Source organism: Mastigoproctus giganteus, chromosome 7 (genome assembly GCF_048544385.1).
Source record: "Mastigoproctus giganteus isolate SK-2022 chromosome 7, ASM4854438v1, whole genome shotgun sequence".
Lineage (NCBI taxonomy): Eukaryota > Metazoa > Arthropoda > Arachnida > Uropygi > Thelyphonidae > Mastigoproctus > Mastigoproctus giganteus.
In genome coordinates this window covers 9,788,614-9,810,321 of record NC_143581.1, presented here as the reverse complement: position 1 = coordinate 9,810,321, position 21,708 = coordinate 9,788,614, and the positions used below count along the sequence as shown (strand labels likewise).

The window sequence follows — 21,708 nt, the reverse complement described above, 5'->3', positions numbered from 1 at the left end:
AGCAGTGTGGCATTGGAGGCAAATTGCTGCTATGGATAAAGGGGTGGTTGAGGGGGAGAAGACACAGAGTGGTAATCAATGGACACTGCTCATCGTGGACTGATGTTATTAGTGGAGTCCCTCAGGGCTCAGTGTTGGGTCCATTATTGTTTTCTGTATTTATAAATGATATTGATGATGGTATATCAAGCTTAATGTCCAAGTTTGCAGACGATACAAAGGTTGGCAGGGTTGTCAAGGACACTACTGACACTATGCTGCTGCAACAGGATCTGGAAAGGTTGAGCAGATGGGCTGAGAGGTGGCAAATGAAGTTTAACATTGATAAATGTAAAGTACTACACATGGGAAACAGCAACCCCAGAGCAACGTATCAACTCTGTGGTACTACACTGACAGTGGTAGAGAATGAAAGGGACCTGGGGGTGGTTGTGCAGGCAGATATGAAGTTCTCTGAGCAGTGCAGACGGGCTGCAAGAGTAGCTCATGGAGTATTGTCAATGATATACAGGAATTTTTCGAGCAGGGATAAGGAGGTAATTATTCCATTGTATAAGGCGATGGTCAGGCCACACCTAGAGTACTGTATACAGGTCTGGAGGCCTCATTTCAAGAAGGATGTAGAGCTGCTGGAACGAGTACAGAGAAGGGCAACAAGATTAGTGAATGGAACAAAGGGGTGCTCTTACGAAGAAAGGCTTAAGTTTTGCAAATTACAGTGTCTGGAGACTAGGCACCTGCGAGGTGATCTGATAGAGGTGTATAAAGCCTTGAATGGTTTGAGCATGCTCAATGCTGATGGGATTCTTCCTCTAGCTCAGAATAATCACCTGAGAGGGCATAAATTCAAATCGAGGAAAGACAGATGTAGGATAGACGTGCGGAAATTTGCCTTTAGCCAGCGGGTGGTTGGTTGGTGGAACAGACTGCCATCCCTTGTGGTGGAGGTTGATAGCCTAAATAAGTTTAAGGCTCAGCTGGACAGGTATTTTGAACGAACAGAGGGGTGAAGTGGAAGTGGGTTTTTTTTTTTTTTTTTGGCTGATGCTTCATAAGCTTGCTTTCTTGCATCAAGTGCCTCTACTAATGCTAATGGTAATGCTAATTTCCAGTTATTTCGAGCGGATCGGAGGGTGCGTATTTCGCGGAAACCTCACGAAGCTAGGCACCCGTCATATCAACAAGATACAAGGGCGTGTTCCACTAGCACACGTCGGGAGCTCTGGTACGTCTAGACGCATCTCTGAATGGTCCAGGTTGTGTCCATCCTTGCAGACCATCTACATCCCTTCATGGTCATCCTGCACCCACAGGGCAATGGACTCCTCCAGCAGGACAACGTGCCTCTCCACAGAACAGTGGTGACTAGAACATGGTTCGAAGAGCATTCCGCAGATTTTAAACTATCGAATGGCATCCCCGTTCACCGGACACCAACCCTGTGGAGCATATTTTGGATGCTGTGGAAAGGTCCTTTCGAGCTTTCGACCCTCCACCCAGGATTGCGACGGAAATATGGACAGCAATGCAGCAAGCATGGATGGAATTACCTGTGGAACTCTCTCGTAAACTAGTGGACTCAATGACTTGCCGTGTGACTGCCCTTATCAGGGCGAAAGGTGGGCCTACCCGTTACTGGGTAGGTATCCCATGATATATGTCCACTCACTGTAGTGTAGGATGTTGTAAGACAGATAGCTTGGAGGTTACACGTACCGATAGATTAATTGGAAGGAGCAGCAGCTTTGAAAGCTAGGTGATGGGGATTTCAAGGGTTTCACTCACACACTAGCAAGAATTTTGTGGATTTATTGGATGGCTGTTTTCTACATGGATGGCTCTTCTAAAGTAATGGAGAAATCCTTTAACTGCCAACTTCTAAACTATCTAGAAACGTTCATCTTTTCAGTGATTGCCAGTATAGATTCTACATATCAGTCCAGTGGTGATATGCTGGCTTAAGTTACTCATCCATGAACAAATTCAATGGGAAATTTTGCTGAAACTCAAGCAGTTGCCCTTGACGTTTCTAAGTCTTTTGATCCTGTTTCGCTAAACAATCTTCCATCTTATGGTGTGCCAACTGCTTTTTGTAGTTGGGTATCCAGTTCTCTCTCTGATGGCACTGCGGGTGATGGTTGGCGATTCGCTGCCATCTAACATCTAAGTGTCCATTAATGTGCACTTTTTACTTCGAACACGCAGGAGTCTGATGGATGCAAATCTCGGATTGTCTTTTTCTCCAATATCATATCTCAAAGTGAAGGAATCAGTTCTATGATGGGAGTAGGCTGCATACTATCTTAGAATAGGTTACCAACTTCACGATTGTTAGACGTGTCACGTGGGAATGTGTACACTCTCGCACGTGATAGGTGTCTTTTCCGTATTGTGCACTTGACCTACAAGGAATTTAACCGGTTTGAGACAATCTGGATGAGTATTTTGCATCTACATTCAAACGTGAGGAATTCTGTAAGGAAGGGGAGGAAAGAAGCTTATTAAACTCTGATGATTTTGTAATAATGGAGAGTAAAGTGGAGGAGAAATTATTGAAGTTAAACATAAGAAAGACACCTGGGGTGGATGGAATCTATCCAGTTATATTGTTGGTGGCAGCGAGGGAAGTAAGAAGACCCTTAGACATAATTATGAGAGCATCCTTAGATTCAGGGGAGGTCCCTACGGATCGGAGAAGTGCAAATGTATCCCCGGTCAACAAAAATGCATGGGTTTGTTAAGGGGAAGTCTTGTCTGACCAATTTGATTGGATACTATGATGTGGTCACTTTTGATATCATCAACTTGGATTTCAGGAAAGCTTTTGATACTGTTGCACGTGGAAGACTGCTCAATTGGAGCAGTGTGGAATTAAGGGTGGAATTGCTGCTATTGATAAAGGGATGGTTGAGTCGGAGAAGACAGAGGGTGGTAATCAATGGACAATGCTCTTCGTGGACAAATGTTATTAGTGGAGTCCCTCAGGGTTCGATGTTTGGTCCTCTGTTGTTTTCTTTATTTATCAGGTTTAATGTCCAAGATTGCAGATGATACGAAGGTTGGCAGGGTTGTTCACGACAGTATGCTACTTCAACTGGATCTAGATAAGTTGGGTAAATGGGTTGAGAAGTGGCAACTAAAGTTTAACATTAAAAATGCAAAGTACTGCATATGGGTAGAAGTAACCCCAGAGAAACGTACCAACTGTGTGGTACCACACTCAAGGAGGTGGAGAACGAAAGAGACTGGGGGTAATTGTGCGATCAGATAGGAAGTTCTCTGAGCAGTGCAGCCGGGCTGCTAGAGCAGGTCATGGAGTTTTGTCAATGATATACAGGAATTTTGTTAGTAGGGAAAAGGAGGTGATTATCCTTTTGTATAAGACAATGGTCAAGCCACGCCTTGAGTACTGCGTACAGGTCTGAAGACCTCATTTGAGGAAGGTTGTAGAATTGCTTGAGCGTGTACAGAGAAGGGCAACAAGATTGGTGAGGGGAATGAAGGGATCCTCTTACCAAGAGAGAATTCCAGTTGATGGATTCTCATGAATCGTTATTAGCATAACAAAAGGCAAAATTGTTTCCCCAAAGGCAATTAATGCTAGGAGTCGTCTTTGCATTGCGTGTATTATACTGTCGCTTTGCCTGTTTATGCAAAAAAAGCAGACTTTCTGGGATGAAAAGCATTCAAACCATTAACTCCATCTTGTACAAATTACACAAAATCCTGCCTAAAGTGGTTGAGCTATTTCAATATTGAATTTGATCTCTGATCAAACCTGTTGGGGGAAAGACCAAGCCACAGGAGACCCTCCCAGCAGTATAATGGCGTGGATTAATTCTGCTGAAAGGATGCTACGTATTTATGAAATGTCAGTCTTCTATCTCTTTCTAATAATGACGTCATTATTAAAGAGAGATAAGTTTATTCTTTGTGACTTTTTGCGGAAACACAGATAAGTGTACCGACCCTTTTTATTTTTTTTTTATTTTAACTGGGCGTTTTGCAGAGACACTTCCTTTCAATCTATGCGTGTGTGCGTGTGCGTGTGTGTGTGCGGTTTGATCCGGTGCTTAAGTTCGCAACTTGGTTTAGCGGTGTTAATTTGAAATCAGAAGTTAAGGGCCGGGTAAGTGTAAAGTTATTTTAAGATAGAGTGGAAAATTATTAAAGTTGATACTGTTTGGAGCGAATATTGATCTTACATTATATAACAGTTTGGTTAAAGACAGGTTGGTGGCTAGACAATTCTACGAGTACAACGATACTGTGGATAGACAGAATTTTCTGTAGTAATCCGCGCTCTACTTTTTACTGAAAGTAGTAGGCTAGTATGGGTTAACAGTTGGCGGTAAACTTCTCTGGAGGGTTTTAAATGGAGTCCGAGTCCCCTAATGGAAAAGCATGGATGATGGTAGTTAAAAGTGTTTGTCTTTTTTTCCAGAAACAATCGAAGTCGTGAGGCGTTTCTGTATAATGCAAGTGAATTGTGCTGTCTGCTTTGTTTACTTTATAAAAAAGTCAGAGTTAACAGATGGGGAGGGAACAAGCACGTAACCTCAGGTAAGTCATTGTTTAAAGTTCATGGCTTTTATATCATACTTTAACTAGTGGCGCCATCTACCTGTCATGTGATCGCTGGAATTAAGGATTTCTTTCCAGGAACGAAGTGTCCCAATGCAAGTTGGAGTACAGTGTAAAAAAAAATGGATGCAAACTAATGTTTTAAAATAAGCAGATATTCTTCGGGGAAAATTCCACTCTACGCACCGCACCAGAATGTTTTCCTGCTCCTAAAATACCACTGGTGTCACAATGAAACTGCCTTCTGTTGTCATGTTTATATTATTTGGTCTTGGTATAACGTATTGTACCTCTACCTATGAGTCTTCATGGGTGGACCATGAGGTACAGTTCTCAGCCAAATTATTGTACCATCAATTGTAAATAATTATCAACCCTTAATTGATTTTTTAAATTTACTTCAGCGAATGTTAGGGTATTAGGTGTGGGTTAAGCGCCAAAGTAATTAAGGCTATGAGGTGCTAGAATATCGCGTTAATAACCTCGTGTATTCTTCGATCGATTGCAGGATGAAAAATCTGAGTTTCCCGATTTAAAACAAAACATGCAACGCCAAATGAGAACAACTAACTCAGCCACTGACCAAAAAGTCCATGACATTCGCTAGCATCATCGACCATTTGAACTCACTCCTTTTACACACAGTGTTACCCTCGAGGGGAGGTTAACCCCTATTCCAACTCTCTTTATTATACACTCAGTGGCCAAAAAATTTCTTTGCTTAATATTTGCATATTGCCATATTTTAATGTGGGTTAATGCAAAATTTAATTTTTTTACTCTGTGATGTTATGTTAAATACAAAAAGGTGTGTAAATAAATTTTCTATTTTAAAGTTAAATTAAAGAAAACAAAGAGAGCGATTGTTTTAAAATAATAAATATTATTGTTAAAGTTGCTTTTTATAAAATAAGTTCATGAATATCAAAAATATATTAACGATAAATGATAATATTTTCTCGATACCCTTTTTATAAGTAAAATTCTGAATTGCTTTTTCATTTTAAACTTCTTAAGTATTTTTTTTTTTTTTTTTTAGTGAGCCTGTTTCAAGATTTCTGTCATGAAGGTGATCACCAGAATCGATAAGCAAATTTCTTTAGGATTTCTTCTTTCAGTTGTTCTCTTTAGTAAAGAGACATTTGGTAAGTTTAAACTGCTTGCTTTACTTATGGAAATACCGGAAGCTAGCAATGACGTCATTGAATGAAGTCACGTGTTCACGTGAAACGTTGTCGTCCGGAATACAAATTTGCACGATAAAATTCACATCTTATTGCACACATTACGCAATAATTATTTTTATAAAATAAAAAACAGTGAATTTGTTTTAAACTGTTAGCATTTTCCTAATTTTAATAATCGCAAAAGGAAAATTAAATCAGATATCTCTTTCTGGTTTTGTGAGTGTAAAAGTGGCTGAATGATTACAGCTCATAGTGAAACAGATCACATGACAGTGACGTAATTGAAAACGCGTCGTTTACAAAGTATCTTTAATGTGACAATTGCAGGAGAAAATATCAAGAAAAAAATATCCCAAGATGTCATATTTAAATTTAATTTTAATAATTATTAAAATTCATGCAATGGCTGATTTATTTATTAATTTATTCTTTTTTTTTTCAGACCGGAATTAAATATTTTTGATGGTTCATGTATTAATTTCGGTACAAATTATTTAAAAATACCTTAGCTGTGTCTGTACCAGTTAAAAGCTTCTGGAACATAGAAATAAATAAATAAATAGTTGCTGGATGAAAAACGAGATTCTTTGGTTGGAAAGAAAACGTAAATAAAACACTTTGATTCTAAAATAGCTACATATGTTGAAGCTAAGTACGTTTCAATTTGATTTCAATTAAACAAGAAAGTAAAGAAGCAAATGGAGCTCAATTATGTCCGTGTAGCATTATTACTAAAACATACTCTGGTGACTATCATCAGAACAGTTGCAATTTGTTCACGATTTTTGGCTAACGTTTTCTCAAAGACCAGAAGGTCTCTCTTCTTTTAACAGGAGAAATTCTGCACAATTCATTGTGGGATTCGACTTTCTTTTTCGAACACAATAATAGCAAACAAGGTTTCTTTAAATATTCATCTGAGGTGTTAGAGTAGAAATTAGAAAATGAATCCGTTCTTATATCTCAAATTGATAGTAGTACCTTGAACATTGTTTAAGCATTCAGTTTAGTATTAATGAAGACTGATTTAAATTTAAAAAAAAATAATAAAAATAAATTATTTAAGACGATTATTGTGTCTGGTGAATCATTGGACATCTTATTATTTATCTTTAACTGTAATTTAGATATGTTGCGATGTGCTGATTTTGATATATTCATACACATTTGTTCCTCTTCCATAAGACTGCATATCATTTTTGGTGTTATTAGGACTTATATTTGTTAATATCAGCCTGAGAGATTATTTCTGCCCAACTGACAAGTAATGAAATTTGCAGGTTATTGCATCCCAGAATGCGAAAATGGAGGGACTTGTATGTTCAGCACCTGCTATTGTAAAACCGGAACATCAGGAAGTTGGTGTCAAAATGGTAGGTATCATTTAGTACTCCAAATATTTGAGTATTTTTAATGGAGATTTTTTATTAATTAAATCATGAGTTTTCAAAGCTTTGTGGTACAGCGGCCTCTTAAACTTGTGTACACAGAATCAGCTTCGTAAGTCACTAGGATATGGGCACCCAAATTATGTAAAAATCCACTTAAACTTGAAACGTGGCTGAACCTTTAGTGAACAAAGTGTATCTGCTCAAGACTGAAACAATCATTTCAAGGATAAGCTGTTACGAAACTTAAACTTACCCAGGTAAGAAACAATTCATATGCAGACAGCCAGCGATCCACTAAGGTCCATCAGATGACCAAATCTGCTATGATTGAGAAGCCTATAGGTCTAGATTCGAAGGGCAAATTAATATTTAGAATACTGAGCCAAAGAAGAAAATCAAAAGAAATTTTTCCCAACACTCCACTCCAGGTTTAATGTGAAGTCAAGAAACAGGATAGAACAGCTTTAACTCAATTTATTTAAACTACGCACTTACACAACAACGGATGCAAGTTTGTTCCAACAATCAACTACCCGCAAGCTGAAGGTGAACTTCCACACATCCAAACATCCACCCTCAATTTGAATTTATGCCGGCTCATGCACATTGTCTTAGCAAGTGGAAGAGTACTATCAAACTTGAGCTTATTTAATCCACCCAAAGCCTTGAACGCCTCAATCAGATACCTCGCAGGAGCCTAGTCTCCAGACGCTGCAATTTGCAGAACTAAAGCCCTTCGTGGGGAGAGAACTCCTCTGTTCCTCTCATCAATCTTGTCACCTTTTCTAGCAGCTAGCTCTACATCCTTCCTAAAACAAGGAGTCCAGTACGCAGTACTCAAGATTTGTCCTGACCATTGGCTTATACAGTGGGATAATTGCCTCATTATCCCTGTTGGCAAATTTCTTGTATATATCATTGACAAAACCATATGTGCTGTCTACACTTCTCAGAGAATTTCTTATTTGACTGCACAATTATCCCCAGACCTTTTAACTTTCCACTACCCTGAGTGTAGTACCACAGTGTTCTTACGTTAATGGGTAGTTAGTGCTAATCATATGCAGTACCTTGTATTCGTTAATGTTAAACTTCAATGGTAATTTCTCAGCACATCTGCCTAATTTTTCAAGATCTTGCTACAGTAGCATATCTTGATTACTGGCGTTGAACACCATACCAACCTTTGTATCATTCGCAAACTTAGAAATTAAGCTTCATATATTATCATCAGTATCATTAATTAGGTGGTTAACAACGCCCATTGTTAACCACTTTTGTCTCCTTCCATTCAACCATCCCTTTATCCATAGCAGTAACTTGCCCTTAATGCCACTCTGTTCCAATGTGTACAGCAGTCTTTAAGGCATCAGTAAAATTATTTTTTCATCCAGTTCCTTTCTTAGTGTGTCATCGTATAAAATCAAATTGATCACGAAAGATCATCCATTAACAAATCTATGCTGCGAATGCAATGTAATTGTATTCCTATCTGTATTGCGTCTTCAACCAGTGATTCCATTATTTTCTCTGGAGGGAAATAAAGCTACCAGGATTATAATTAATTATGTACTCCTTTGTGAACTGAGGCTCCATTCACGCATCTCAAGTCCACAGGGACCTTTCCTGGAACCAAAGATGATCTCATAATTATGTAATAATTTTATTACCTCCCTTGAAACCTCTCTTAATATAATTGAATAGATCCCATCCATCCCATTTGCGATTTTCATATTTATCTTCAACAATGCTTGCTCCACTTTCCTCTAAATATTAAAAAATGTCCTTTAGCTCCCTATTTAGTCTGTTCTAGTTAGTCTGTGTATCTCCAACCCACCAAACTAGCAGTGATTTTTCAACTCACCTAACAATGCCTCTTAGTATCAGCAAGTATTCTTTCATTCCTTCTATTTAAGTGTATCCCATCTTTGAACACATATTCTCTTAAGAAGAACAGTGGGAAAATTTCTACCCTATGAGCCTCGCAACGCCTCTCCTGTTCAAAGGAAACCTCAATTTCTCTTCCCCTTATGATTTGCTTTGAGCGTTATTAACTTGAACTGATTCACCCTTCGATATTTATCCTCTGATTTACCTCGTGGTGTAGAACTTTTCACAGCGTGATCTGTGAAAAATAGCCTTTTTGATCCTTCTCTATATTATTCCAAGTTGGCATTGGCATTTTGACTGCTTCCATCCCTATGTTTGTAAGGCATCAATAAATTGCAAGGCTTGATTATATGAAAGCTGTGAAGGTTCCTTTATGTACATTAAATGGGCCTAACGCTGAGACTTGTGGTACTTCAAGTTCTGTGTTGCTGATGGCAAAATTTATATTCACCACTTGCTTGTTTAGGTTATCTATATACGGATTACACTTTTTGAATGCTAAGACCCAGCGTTTCTTATTTGCTTAGTTCATAGCCTTCATGTCGATTTTGTGCTTATCACTTAAGCAGTCCCACTAATGTGTATTGTTTGTTGTAGTGGACTGCATCCTACCTTGCTACAATGGTGGTTGGTGTGATACGAGTGGAAAATGTCATTGCCCCCCAGGATACTCCGGGTCTTGGTGCTCTCTAAGTAAGTATCATTTGGTACTTCAAAATTTATATATTTACTATTTATATATAAAGTATTTATATGTATAAAATATTCATATATTTACTAGTAGACTCATATATTTACTTTGTCCTGGAAACGGGATTTTCATCCAGCAAACAGACCTCAGAACACCCGCAATTTACAGACAGTATTTATGGAGCAATAGTGCCTTCGTTGCTGATGCTCTTAAAAAAAACCCTACAATAACAACAGCCTCCATTCCCCATATATCTCTTCATCTCAAAGAAGAAGCCAAACAACATCTTTGGATGGTGGTTTCATTTACATAGATTTTGAGAGATACAAATCTAATAAAGATTACGCACAGCAATCTATAGTAGGACACATGTATTCTGGAGAGTTGACGAATAATGGCTGGAAGCCAATAATTATTGAAACTTAAAACGCATGCAGAACTGGTTGGTACGTTGTGGTACTGATCATTGTGGACATCTGATATTCACCCGAAAACATGAAAATGACTGGAAGGAACGATTGTGTAGGCTACTAATGAGAGGAAAGATGGATTTAAAGAAGACGATAAGTTCCAAGTAGGCGAGTTGCTCATTTGAAGACTCATGAAAATATATCCTTAGTTGCTGATGCTTGTAAAACTCTACTACAACAACCCATGGAAAACATAAAAATTTTTCTGTGCGAATTTATGCAAATATACAATTAACATCAATGCTAAAATTATTGTTGAAAGCCTTTTTGGGAGGTCGGATTATTGGTACCTACTCTGCAGAATAAACGCGTTATAACGTTGTAGAAATGGCTGATCTCCAAGGTTTCAGTTCCATAAGCGAGGTTAGAACAGATGAATCTGTAGATATGTTCCTTAGGGCTGCAGCAGGATGGCGTATCTGTAGGTAAAAATACCTTGGTGTACGTCCAGATGAAAGTGGAAGGAACTTTGGTTTCGCAAATTGCTATCACTTTCTTTCTCTTCGCCCTTTTAAACTCCATAAAAATTCCATGACCCAGCCAGTCAGTCTCGGGCGAGGAATCAGTTTCCCTTCTTGAAAACTCCCGTTTTTCAAAAAGCAAACCGATCATAGAACATATGCAAATTAAAGACATAATATACCGATTCCTCACGGTCTTAGCTAACTTTGTCCTTAATCTAAAACACCAAGTAATTATTTTATTAGTTGATTGAATCATGACTAATCTTTTTTCTTTTCTAGAAGACAATGTGGATGATACCATAGACTTGTCATTGGGATTGGGAGCTATTGTGGGCATTGTGATAGCGTGCATTTTCGGTGTCTGCATCTGCATTATGCTAACAATTCGATGTTGCCAGAGTACCAATAGAACCCAAGGTTTCGTAACGGGCTCCGTTCTTGCACCTCAACCAGCCGCATTAACGCACCAGACCAACGTCACTCTACTGCAAGGGTATCCTGTTGTCGGTGAGATGTACTGTAGTACGCGTCCACCAGAAATGGGAATATCAAATCCTCTGTATAGAGCTGACCAGCAAATGGAATATCCAAATACACCTCCACCACCATACTCGCCTGAATTTGCTGATCCAACCAACGCTGGACATCATTAGAAATGTTAAACATTTCTTAACTTCTACGGATCCTGTGTCTATTCATTAGTGATTAAATTAATGAGTTATTTCAGTATTCAATCGCTGTTTTCAGATCTGCAAAGTTTTGTATTAAGGATTGTCTTTACTGGAGTTTTCCAAAGGAATGTAATTTTTTTTTTTATCAAAATGTTTTAATCTGTAATAAAATCTGAATTTCCAGTTCAACGTACCTTTAAAGAAAAATGCTTAAGGAACAGGATACATGTACCGCTAACAATCGAGGTAAGTCATCACAGACCTGACACATCATCAGCAATTTTCTGTTGGAGATGTTCTCATTGAATGGACTGTATTCACTAATGTCTGGAAGAATGGCCAAGGAACGAGCTCTTCGAAGTAAAGCTTGTTTCATCATTCCATTCGGAATAGAGTTCGTTGCATTCTAAAACTTTCTGATTACTTCAGAACCACCTTTTTCATACAATTGGAATGGTTTCCTCAAAGGACTTTAGGTGTAATGAAATGACTCAACAGCTAACGAAAAAGAAAAATTTACTCCGATATATGGTATATCTTTGCAAGTGGTGTACACTGAGTGGCCACTTTATTAGGTACACCTATACAATAGCAAGTAGATTCCCCTTGTTCCTTAAAGCACTCCTGAATTCGCTGTGATGTGAACTCAAAGAGGTGATGAGAGGGTGTCATGGGAATGCTCTACCATTCTGACTCCTCTTTTAAAGGTATGCCTTATGTCGGAGTCAAAATTTCTCTTTTGTTAGTTGCTCTACTTGGATTGCCACTTTAAGAGAGGTCTGGAATGACTTGAATGAAGAAGGATTTCACGTCTGGGTGCAAAATTATTCCCAGGTCTTTTTTCGTTCTCCACTACCCTGTGGGTAGTACCACGCAGATGATAAATTATTCTGGGTTCACTGTTACCCATGTACAGTACTAAGCATTTGTCAATGTGCCAAATTCAACTGCCATTTCTCATCTCATCGACTCAATTTTCCTCGAATTTGTTGCAATAGCTCACCCTGATGACTGTCTTTAACCACCATGCAAACCACTGTATCATCTGCAAACTTCGAAATTAAGCCTGACAAATTATATTGATAAATTTATCAATATAATTGGAATTGTTAATTTATCAATTGATAAATATTGATTAATATTTATCAATGCCAAATGTCTATCATTAATAAATATTGCAATGATATTTATCATTTAGTATAGATAATTTATTGAAAACAACAAGGGGTCCGGCAATGAACCTTGTGGAACTCCACTTATAATATAATATTATTCCAGGAAGAGCAGTGCCCATTGATAACCACTCTCTGTCTTCTTCCACTGAACCATCTATTTATCCATAGCAGTAACTTGCCCTTAATGCCACATTGCTCTAATTTGTACAGCAGTCTTTTAGACACAAGAGTATCAAAATTATTTTTTGCATCCAGTTCCGTGGTCACTGCATCAGATTGGTTAGACAAGACCATCCCTTGACAAATCCATGCTGTGATTGCAGTATAACTGCATGACTATCGAAATGGTCCTCCTTTGTGACTTGATTGCAGACCAACTTATATCTACCATAGGCTTCTGTATCATCTGATAATTTATACGCATCCCATGCACTTTTCGCCTCACCCCAGGCGCTGAGAAAAGATCTTCCCCAAGGGTCTTGCACAACCTCTCAAAGGCTGAATTGATTGACAATCAGTAGCATCGCCAATCCCGGTGAATTAGTGCACAAATATTGTAGGAAACCTACAGATTGGACAAGAGTGCGAATTCATAGTTCAAAAACCATTAGGGGTTTCGAAATATGAACATCAAATGATTGATCAAGGGCAGAGTATCCGAATCCATATCGAGTGGTCAGAGACACCGACTGGAGGAAGTGACTGTGGCCGAACGGTACGATAGATGACCTCCGCGAGAGAAGGGCAGCTTCGTGTTGACATTTGCTTGGAGTGGTTAATGAGACAATGAATTCATTGCTTGTAAAACTGCAGGATGGATCTATTGTTTTTCTTAAGTGAAGATTTTGTGGTTGTAACCTTTAGAAATAGTGTTGGTCCTTAAGTTTTGCACACCAGTGTATTTATAATTCTTATTTTATTCTCTATTAGCGATCACATTTGGGTTTACTCATTCCAGTATTAAGGGTTTCACAGCGGAGTCCCATTTTTTAAAAATTTGGCCTATCTATCTATCTTTATGGCATATGGGTCTGATGCAACCGCACAAAGAATATCTTTATTGCAAAACCCACGTGCACTGCGCAATCTGCTTTCATAATGTCGATGCGACTACCTGTCTTCAAGTCGTCCAACGGTCAGCCATCTCAAAGGATCATCTGAACGATGATGACTTGCCATCTTGAGTACTGAAGATCCCACTGAGCAAGCCAAAAAATTGAAATGAAGTGATGTGGTCGCAATCCATGTTTTTATATGCCTGAATAATTTGCATAATGTCCGGCTGTGTAAGGTGATAGATCGATTTCTATTGGATCTTCGGATTTGCATGCCACGATGACAAATATTCACCTTTGGGGACACTGTTCACCAGATGAGTGCCTTCATGAAAAACATTTTGTTCTGTTAATTTTGTCGAGCAGTGTAGTAAGGTTTTTTCCTCCGGAAACTCGAGTTTTTCGTCCAGCAGAACAACAAATCGACCACAGAACGCACCCAATTTACAAACTACAACGCAATACGGCCTAACTTGCTCATGCGCCTAAAACTCAACAACAAACAAACAAGATTAATGTAAATGACAATATTTTTCAATAAATGGGCCTAACACTGAACCTGGTGGTGCTACTGACGAATGATGTTGTATTGATGATGAAAGAAGACATTTTTACAATACTCTTATTTTTTTTTAAGGTTATCTAGATATAAACTATCCATTTTCTTAATGCTCATGGGGACTATTCCCTGTCTACTTCTTAGTTTATAACCCACGTGTAGCATTTGTGTTTGCAAAATACCGATACTTCAATCCCACTGATATGTATTGTCTGCAGAAAAGTGCATCCCCTCTTGCCAACATGGAGGAACGTGCGATAGCAGTGGAAAATGCCATTGTTCCCCAGAATACTCTGGCTCTTCATGCTCAAAATGTAAGTATCATTTAAGGTGTTACTTTTTTTAACATTCACCCCACGACATCTTAACTCCAAATTTTAGTTTTTCGATTTATTTGTTCCACCCTCAACACCCATCTCCCATTGTTTTATTTCCTGATATTTATTGAATTATTAATGATGGGTGGGTCAGCGCCAGGCTGAATTAAGGTCAGTATCTTCAAGACATCCACATACACTAAAATATCCTCTTTGCTGTCAACGAAAGATATGAGTGCATCAGTGAAAACCGATCAGCAAGAATTCCTCCTTGCGGCACTCCAATAGTTATTCTGCTTGTTGGCTATTCTGATCTACTTCTACCATGAGGGATCTCCTTTTGTAGTTCCAGGATACTCTACTACAAGCCCTTCAGAATCGGGATTTTCGAATCCCTTGTTTAAAGCTGACCAGAATGTACAATATCCACCACCTCCTCCAACATACACTGCTGAATGTACAGATCCAGCCAAAAGAAGGACATTATTAGAGAGGATAAACATGTTTAGACTCCAGAAGATCATATCCATATATGTTACATCTCTATCTTCAGAAAGCATCCTTTGAAAATTAAAAAAATTGAATGACAATTGTGAGACTTTTGGGGAAGTGGACAATTTAATGGGATAGTTGAATACGCAATCGATGTTTAGATTTGCAAAGCTTTCCATCTTTATGTTTAAGATTTTCTTGTATTTTGCCTGAACTACAAACAAATGTAAAAATAAAATGGAGTCTTGCTAGATACTCTCAGATTTGAACTTGTATTAACCTTGGTAATAAATTTGTTTATTGAATCCCAATAATTATTTGTCTAGCAACAGAAACTTGGTGTATAGATAAAACTTATAAAGCACCCTATCCAAGCATACAAGCTCTTTGGGGTTCGGATGGATTTACCAATTACATCTTTGAGGTCCGCATGGATTTATCGATTGTAATACCTTTGAGGTCCGGATGGATTTACAATTGCAACATCTTTTTCAGCAGTTACCTTGAACTGTTGAGTATGTGCTCACCAGTACAAGGTCATCAAATGTGGAGGTAGTTATGTTTGATGACTGTTTCAGCACATGAGAACACGACTTCATTAAATGTTGGATAGCTTGCCGGTTTTGCTGGATGAAAAATCCGAATTTTCAGAGCAAAAATCTTCAGCTAAGACCGACTAATTTTGTTACAATGAGAAAATTCGGAATTTCATCCCTCAAACAGACACAACCGAACATAGAATACATACCAACACATGCTGGATTAAATGAAAATAGTTTATTAATCATCCAGGATAAATAAAGAGATTACATTATTAAAAACATTATAGCATTGGCAACAAGGGCCATGACGTGTGATAAAAGGCTTCTGCACCAAGCCGTTGGCAAAGATAATCATTGAATCCTACTTTGAGATAATTATAATTTAGCCTTAATTGAAACTACCCAAATATCTGTGAGAAAAACCAACCTTTACTCAGTTGCATTATTCAGAGCTCAATAATTTTGGAGAAAAAATTAAACAACAGAAATTTAAACGTAGAAGTCAGTGATGAGGAGAAAACCAAAATAAATCTCCATTTTGGGACGAGGAATCTTTCGCTGCGTTCTTTAATAATATTCCACGTTAGCTGAATGCACTCGTTGGGGATTGTCCAAAGGATGAGGTGGAAGAAGTGGAGGAAGTGCAGATCGTGTGGGCTGATGAGGTGAAAGAAACTGTGGATGATGCTGCGCTTGTTCTTTACCTGGATCCTGAGGGGTGTTGATTCCAGGGTTGTCAAATTGAGTGATGTGATATATCTGCGCTGTACTAAGGGGTGGAGGGACGGCAGGAAAGGTCATGTTGTAGCAGTTCATTCGTAGGACTGGCAGGTACTCGGCCAGAAAGCCGATTTTGGCATCCGGAGTGCTATCTCTGTTTATGCAAGAGCGAATGAACAGGGCAACGGCCACAATACATCCAGTGCATGCCATAATGGCCCCTGGAACAAGGGGTGAGTCACTGGTCCATCCTACAAATAACAACGCCATTATTAGCATCTTCACAATTGTGACATAAATTAATGCACAAATTAAAAAATGTAAGGAATTTACCGTCAAAATATTTAAAATTTTGCAATATAAAATAAATGTGCTAACAACGATGACGTGAGATAAATATCGATAAGATGTCGACATTCCAAGTTTATCAATATATCAGTATAAATAGCTTCGGCGAATCTGTGAATTTATTTAAGCTATCAACTTCCACAACAACAGATGGAAATCTGTTCCACCAATCATCTACCCGTTGGCTAAAGACAAACTTCCGCACATCTGTCCTACAACTGTCTTTCCTCAGTTTGAATTTGTTCCCCCCAAGTTGTAATTTAAGCAAGAGAGAGAGAGTCCCATCAGCATTGAGCTTGTTGAAACCATTTAAAGCCTTATACACCTCAATCAGATCACCTCGAAGGTGCCTACTTTGCTCTCCAGAGGCTGCAATTTGCAGAACTTTAGCTTTTCTTGGTAAGAGGACCTCTTCGATTCCCTCACCAATCTCGTTGCCTTCTCTGTCCTCGTTCCAGCAGCTCTTCATCCTTCTTAAAATGACACCTACAGACCTGTATACAGTACTCAAGGTGTGGCCTGACCATTACCTTATACAAGGAGATAATGACCTCCTTATCCCTTCTGATAAAATTGCTATATATCATTGACAAGACACCATCAGCTTCTTTTGTAGGGCAGAGTCTCTGCGCTGCTCAGCGAATTTTATATTTGAGTGCAAAATTATCCCCAGGTCTTTTTAATTCGCTATCCTGAGTGTAGTACCACACAGTGGGTACGGTTCTCGGAGGTTACTTCTACCCATGTTCAGTACTTTGCATTTGTCAATGTTAAACTTCAGTTTCCACCTCTCAACCCATCTGTCCAATTATGTAGATCCAGTTGGAGTAGCATATTGTCTTTACTCTCGTTATCAACCCTGCCAACCTTTGTCTCATCTGCAAACTTGGACATTAAGCCTGATATACCATCATCAATATCATTTATAAATACAGAAAACAACAATGGGCCCAGCAGCGAACCTTGGAGGACTCCACTAATAACATGAGTCCACGATGAGCAGTGCCCATTGATTACCATTCTCTGTCATCTTCCACTCAACCATCCCTTTATGCATAGCAGCAATTTGCCTCCAGTGCCACACTGCTCCAATTTGGTCAGCAGTGTTCCATGTGATACACTATCGAAAGCCTTTCTAAGATCCAAGTATATGATATCAAAGTTATTCTTTGCATCCAGTTTCTTTGTGACCACATCGTAGTATCCAATCAAATTAGTCAGACAAGGCTTTCCCTTAACGGACCTATAATGTGTCTAAATTATTACTGCAGTTTTCTCCAGAATCCTGCTATGCTTCTTTAACCAGTGACATAATTAACTTTATTCCCATCTATTGTTTTTAAATCCGAGGAAGCAGAAGAATGCCATCAATACTTAGTTAACTTAATCCATTCAAATCCTTGAACACTTCAATCAGACCAGCTTCTAGGCACGTAGCCTTCAGATGTTGGAATTTGTAGAACTAAAACCTTTACTGATAAGAGCACCCCATTCTTCCTCTTTGCAATGTCGTTGCCCTTATCTGTATTCGTTCCAGCAGCTCTGTATCCTTCCCAAAATGAAGCCTCCAGATCTGTACGCAGTTCTCAAGGTGTGGCTTGTCCATTGCCTTATACAAGGGGATAACACCTCCTTATCTCTGTTAGCAAATCATGTGCTGCTCAGAGAATTTCATATCTGACTGGACAATTACCCCCAGGTCTTTATCAATTTCCACTACCGTAAAGAAGTCTTCGTTGCTATTATTGCCATTCTTCTCCAGGGACTGGACTACTTGATTACTGACCTAATTTATGTCCACCATAACATCCATTTAGGTCTCAACCTTGAACAGTATTTCTTAGTTGTTATAAATAGCCTAGTAACAAAAGAGAAAATTACCTTTAACCGCTTCGCATCGATGTCCAATGTATCCATCCCTACAATCGCAACTGCCATTCCTGCACCAGCCACCATTTTTGCAAGTATAATCCTTCTTCTGCTCCAGTTTACAGGCTTCTGAAACGAGATATCCCCTGTCAGTGAGGCAAGTAAACCCTTAGAGACCGATCAACCAAAAAGTATTTATAAATAGGTGCACATGCAAGCACCTTCGATGCACCTACCTTTACCTTTGCAAGAAAGTGGAGAACATTTATCACCTGCAACAAGAAAACCCCTGTTAGAGACATAATCAAAGTACAAGGGGGAAATCTAGAGTAGTTTCGCAACTTTAAAAGCTCATAAATGTTCATAAAATGGTAAAAACCAGAGTTAAAGTCGATCGTTTGTAATTGATTGTTGAAATAGCCAACTGAGGCGCTGCTGTAGTATAAACAAAAATGGCGACATTTTATTTTTGAGTTGGGATTAATGTTTTAAATTATTGCTCCAAAAATAACATTTACTTACCCAGAACATTAATGCTGTCGTTGTCAAAATGATCTAAAATAGGAACGCTATCGTTTTCAAACTGGCTTAAAACATTAATACAGAGGATGCCAAAAATAATGTAGCTATAGGTGTGGCACGGCATCTTCAGAAAGACAATCTTGAGACAGGAGAACTGTAAAAGAATCAATGAAGATGATGAAAGATTACAAGATAAATCTTATACAGTTGCATAATATGAACAAGAACTGTCTTGTCTACTTACACCGTGGTCTACTCTGCTGATGGATATTCAGAGTTGGATGTTGAGTAATTGGATGTAGTTGTCCCTTTAGTGCTGAGTAGTCAGGTCAAAATAAGTGCAGATTAGGTGATAGATGAGGCACTATAAACGGATTTCTATTGAACCTAAGAGAGGCGTTCAGTAAGTTATCTACCTAAGGTACTTCCCATAGTTATAATGGATTTGCTGAAATTGGAGCATGGTTCGGTAATCTCGCCAAAGAAGGAAATGGTCCAAAGGGCATTCATGAAAGGATGATGATTGTGTATGGCAACAGTGCACCTTCAGAGCACCATGTGAAATTCTGGTCAAAACAATTAAAGTGGGGTAGAGAGTCCATGGAAGATGATCCACGTCCAGGAAGGCCTGTGACAGCGACCACAGAAGTGTGCCAAACTGTGGAAACCCTTGTGCTGAATGACAGACGTTTAAAGGTGTCCCAAATCTATCTCTAGGGAATGTGACACATCTGCGTGGACAGTTATAAGCATCCTCCATGAGCATTTAGGGATGACTACGGTCAGTGCAAGGTGGGTTCCCAGATTTCTGACCCCTGTGCAGAAGCAAGTCAGAGTTTGGTGTTGTGAGAAGAATTTAGAGTTTTATGGAAGAGATCCTGAGACTTTTCATCTCCTGAATATTTACGGGTGATGAACCATGGGTTCATCATCCTGAGACCAAAAAAAAAAAAGTCAATGCAATAGAAGTATAAGGGTTCTCCCCCACCCAAGATTATGGCCACCAATTTTTGGGGATGTCCAGGGAACACAAGTCATATGCATCCCTACTGTACAACCTAAGGGATATTATAAAGCAAAGATGCTGTGGAAAACTTTCCAGAGGTGTGCTGCTTCTTCACAACGACGCACCAGTGCTGTTGCTGCTGCTTTGAGAGACTGACTTTACAGAACTTGCACATCCACCCTAGAGGTCAGATCTGGGCCCCCAGTGACCATTTCCTGTTTGGACACCTCAAGAAAAATGTACGTGGACGTTGCCTTGCTGATGATAATGACCCGGGCTGCTGTTTCTGCGTTCTTAGATGGACAGGACAAAGAATTTTGTCTGGTATTTCCTCATTGCCAACAAAATAGAACGAGTGTATTGAAGTTCACGGGAATTACATTGAAATAAATAATCAATAAACGTAATTATTCCTTGGATTTTATCGTGCATTAATTGCGCATTAATTTTTGTCAAATTAACAAAATTAACCGAAAATTCATTACCAAAAATGAAAAAAAAAGAAAAGGAGGGAAAAAAACTTACCGGATTTTGAATTCGAAGCTTTCTTTTCGTATCTCATTCAAACAAAACACTGAAAATTTATTCCACTTTGTTTGGAGAAAGACTTCTCTTAACATTTCCATTTTCAACTAGAATGTTTTTCGTTTTCCACCTGTACTCTGACGCCATACCAAGTGTCGCCCACTCTATCTAATTAATAAATAACAACAAAGATCATTTAATGATTCTTTTCCTCCCCCTAATTGTCATCACTGCAATTAAATTAGAGAAATTAGAAAAATTCAAAAATAAAATCATAATTTAAACGCCCCAACATCTTACCATTATTAAAGTGAAGAACATGTTCAAATATTTGACCAACTCACTCTATAAACTTTACTGATAATGCTGGAAAGGTGCGTGGTATGAAAAACACGACTGCGAGTACCTGTACCTGTACCTGTACCAGCGTTCGCACAAATGATAGATATTATGCACGTGATGTATACGTTGGGTCAATAGAGTTCGTGCAAAGAACTGAAAGATCAATTGTGTGGCAATGTGTGGTGGGTGTATTAAAACCCAGAGAAACTGGGCGTGTTTGTACCACAACATATTTCTCCTTAGTATACACAAATCGATTTTAATCACGTGATTAAATGTACGCGTTTGTAATCTGTTAAAGTAATGAAAAATGTCGATGTACATGCCAGAATGGAAAATTCGTGGAACTCGGCTTAACCAGAAAAGAAATATTTATTATTTTTCCTAAGTTCGTTTATTCTATTTTATATTTATTTCTCTTTATGTATATACACTGAGTGATCACTAAATTATGACCACCTTTCTAATACCGTGTTGGGCCATTCGCATGGATAACAGCCACTTTTCCCCTAGACGTCCATCTGCAGCTATTCTGCCTTCGAGGCTCTCCACAGTTGTTGGTTGCGTGTCCGTGCGCCTCACTTCCATTCCAAAACATCCCAGAGGTGTCCAATTTGATTGAGGTTAGGTGGAGGCCAATCAAGATGGGTGATATCTTCACTATGTTTGTCGAACCACTCGTGCGGGCTCGATGACAAGGAGAATTATCGTCTTGAAAAATTAGTTTCTGTCTGGAAACTAACAAAATTCAACATGCCAGGGTGCACATGATCTCCTAAGAGCTGCCAGTAGACCTCACTAGTGAAATGTTGGTCCATACGCACCAGGAGTTCTAATTCTTGCCAGCAAATTCGTGTGGTTTTTATGTTACACACGAAGGCATCCATT

At 38.8% G+C, this 21,708-nt stretch overlaps 2 protein-coding genes and 1 long non-coding RNA gene across 7 annotated transcripts in view; 2 read left to right on the top strand and 1 right to left on the bottom strand.

Moving 5' to 3' along the window:
* LOC150082487 (uncharacterized) overlaps positions 1-5,874 on the top strand; it is a 100,597-nt gene extending 94,723 nt beyond the window's left edge. For 2 of the 4 annotated variants that reach the window (XR_016547192.1, XR_016547191.1), the window contains exon 3: positions 5,624-5,873. This is a non-coding gene — a long non-coding RNA (uncharacterized LOC150082487). Of the gene's footprint in view, positions 1-5,623 lie in introns of all 4 variants that reach the window. The other 2 variants (XR_016547189.1, XR_016547190.1) reach the window with 2 other exon arrangements.
* Positions 5,875-7,005: 1,131 nt separating this feature from the next.
* LOC150082486 (uncharacterized) lies at positions 7,006-11,537 on the top strand. Its single transcript, XM_090377526.1, has 3 exons — positions 7,006-7,144; positions 9,650-9,745; positions 10,957-11,537. The coding sequence occupies exons 1-3, from the start codon at positions 7,039-7,041 to the stop codon at positions 11,328-11,330; spliced, it is 576 nt and encodes a 191-aa protein (XP_090233652.1). The 5' UTR covers positions 7,006-7,038; the 3' UTR covers positions 11,331-11,537.
* A 4,494-nt stretch (positions 11,538-16,031) lies between these two features.
* LOC150082485 (uncharacterized) lies at positions 16,032-20,572 on the bottom strand. Of its 2 annotated transcripts, none has more exons than XM_090378643.1 (5): positions 20,479-20,572; positions 18,948-19,101; positions 18,662-18,697; positions 18,438-18,554; positions 16,032-16,459 (listed from the first exon to the last, which is right to left on the bottom strand). In XM_090378643.1, the coding sequence occupies exons 2-5, from the start codon at positions 19,069-19,071 to the stop codon at positions 16,056-16,058; spliced, it is 681 nt and encodes a 226-aa protein (XP_090234769.1). In that variant the 5' UTR covers positions 19,072-19,101; positions 20,479-20,572; the 3' UTR covers positions 16,032-16,055. The 2 variants fall into 2 exon arrangements, with proteins under 2 accessions (XP_090234769.1, XP_090234770.1); XM_090378644.1 differs by having other exon boundaries at positions 18,438-18,551.
* Between the last annotated feature and the right edge of the window lie 1,136 nt (positions 20,573-21,708).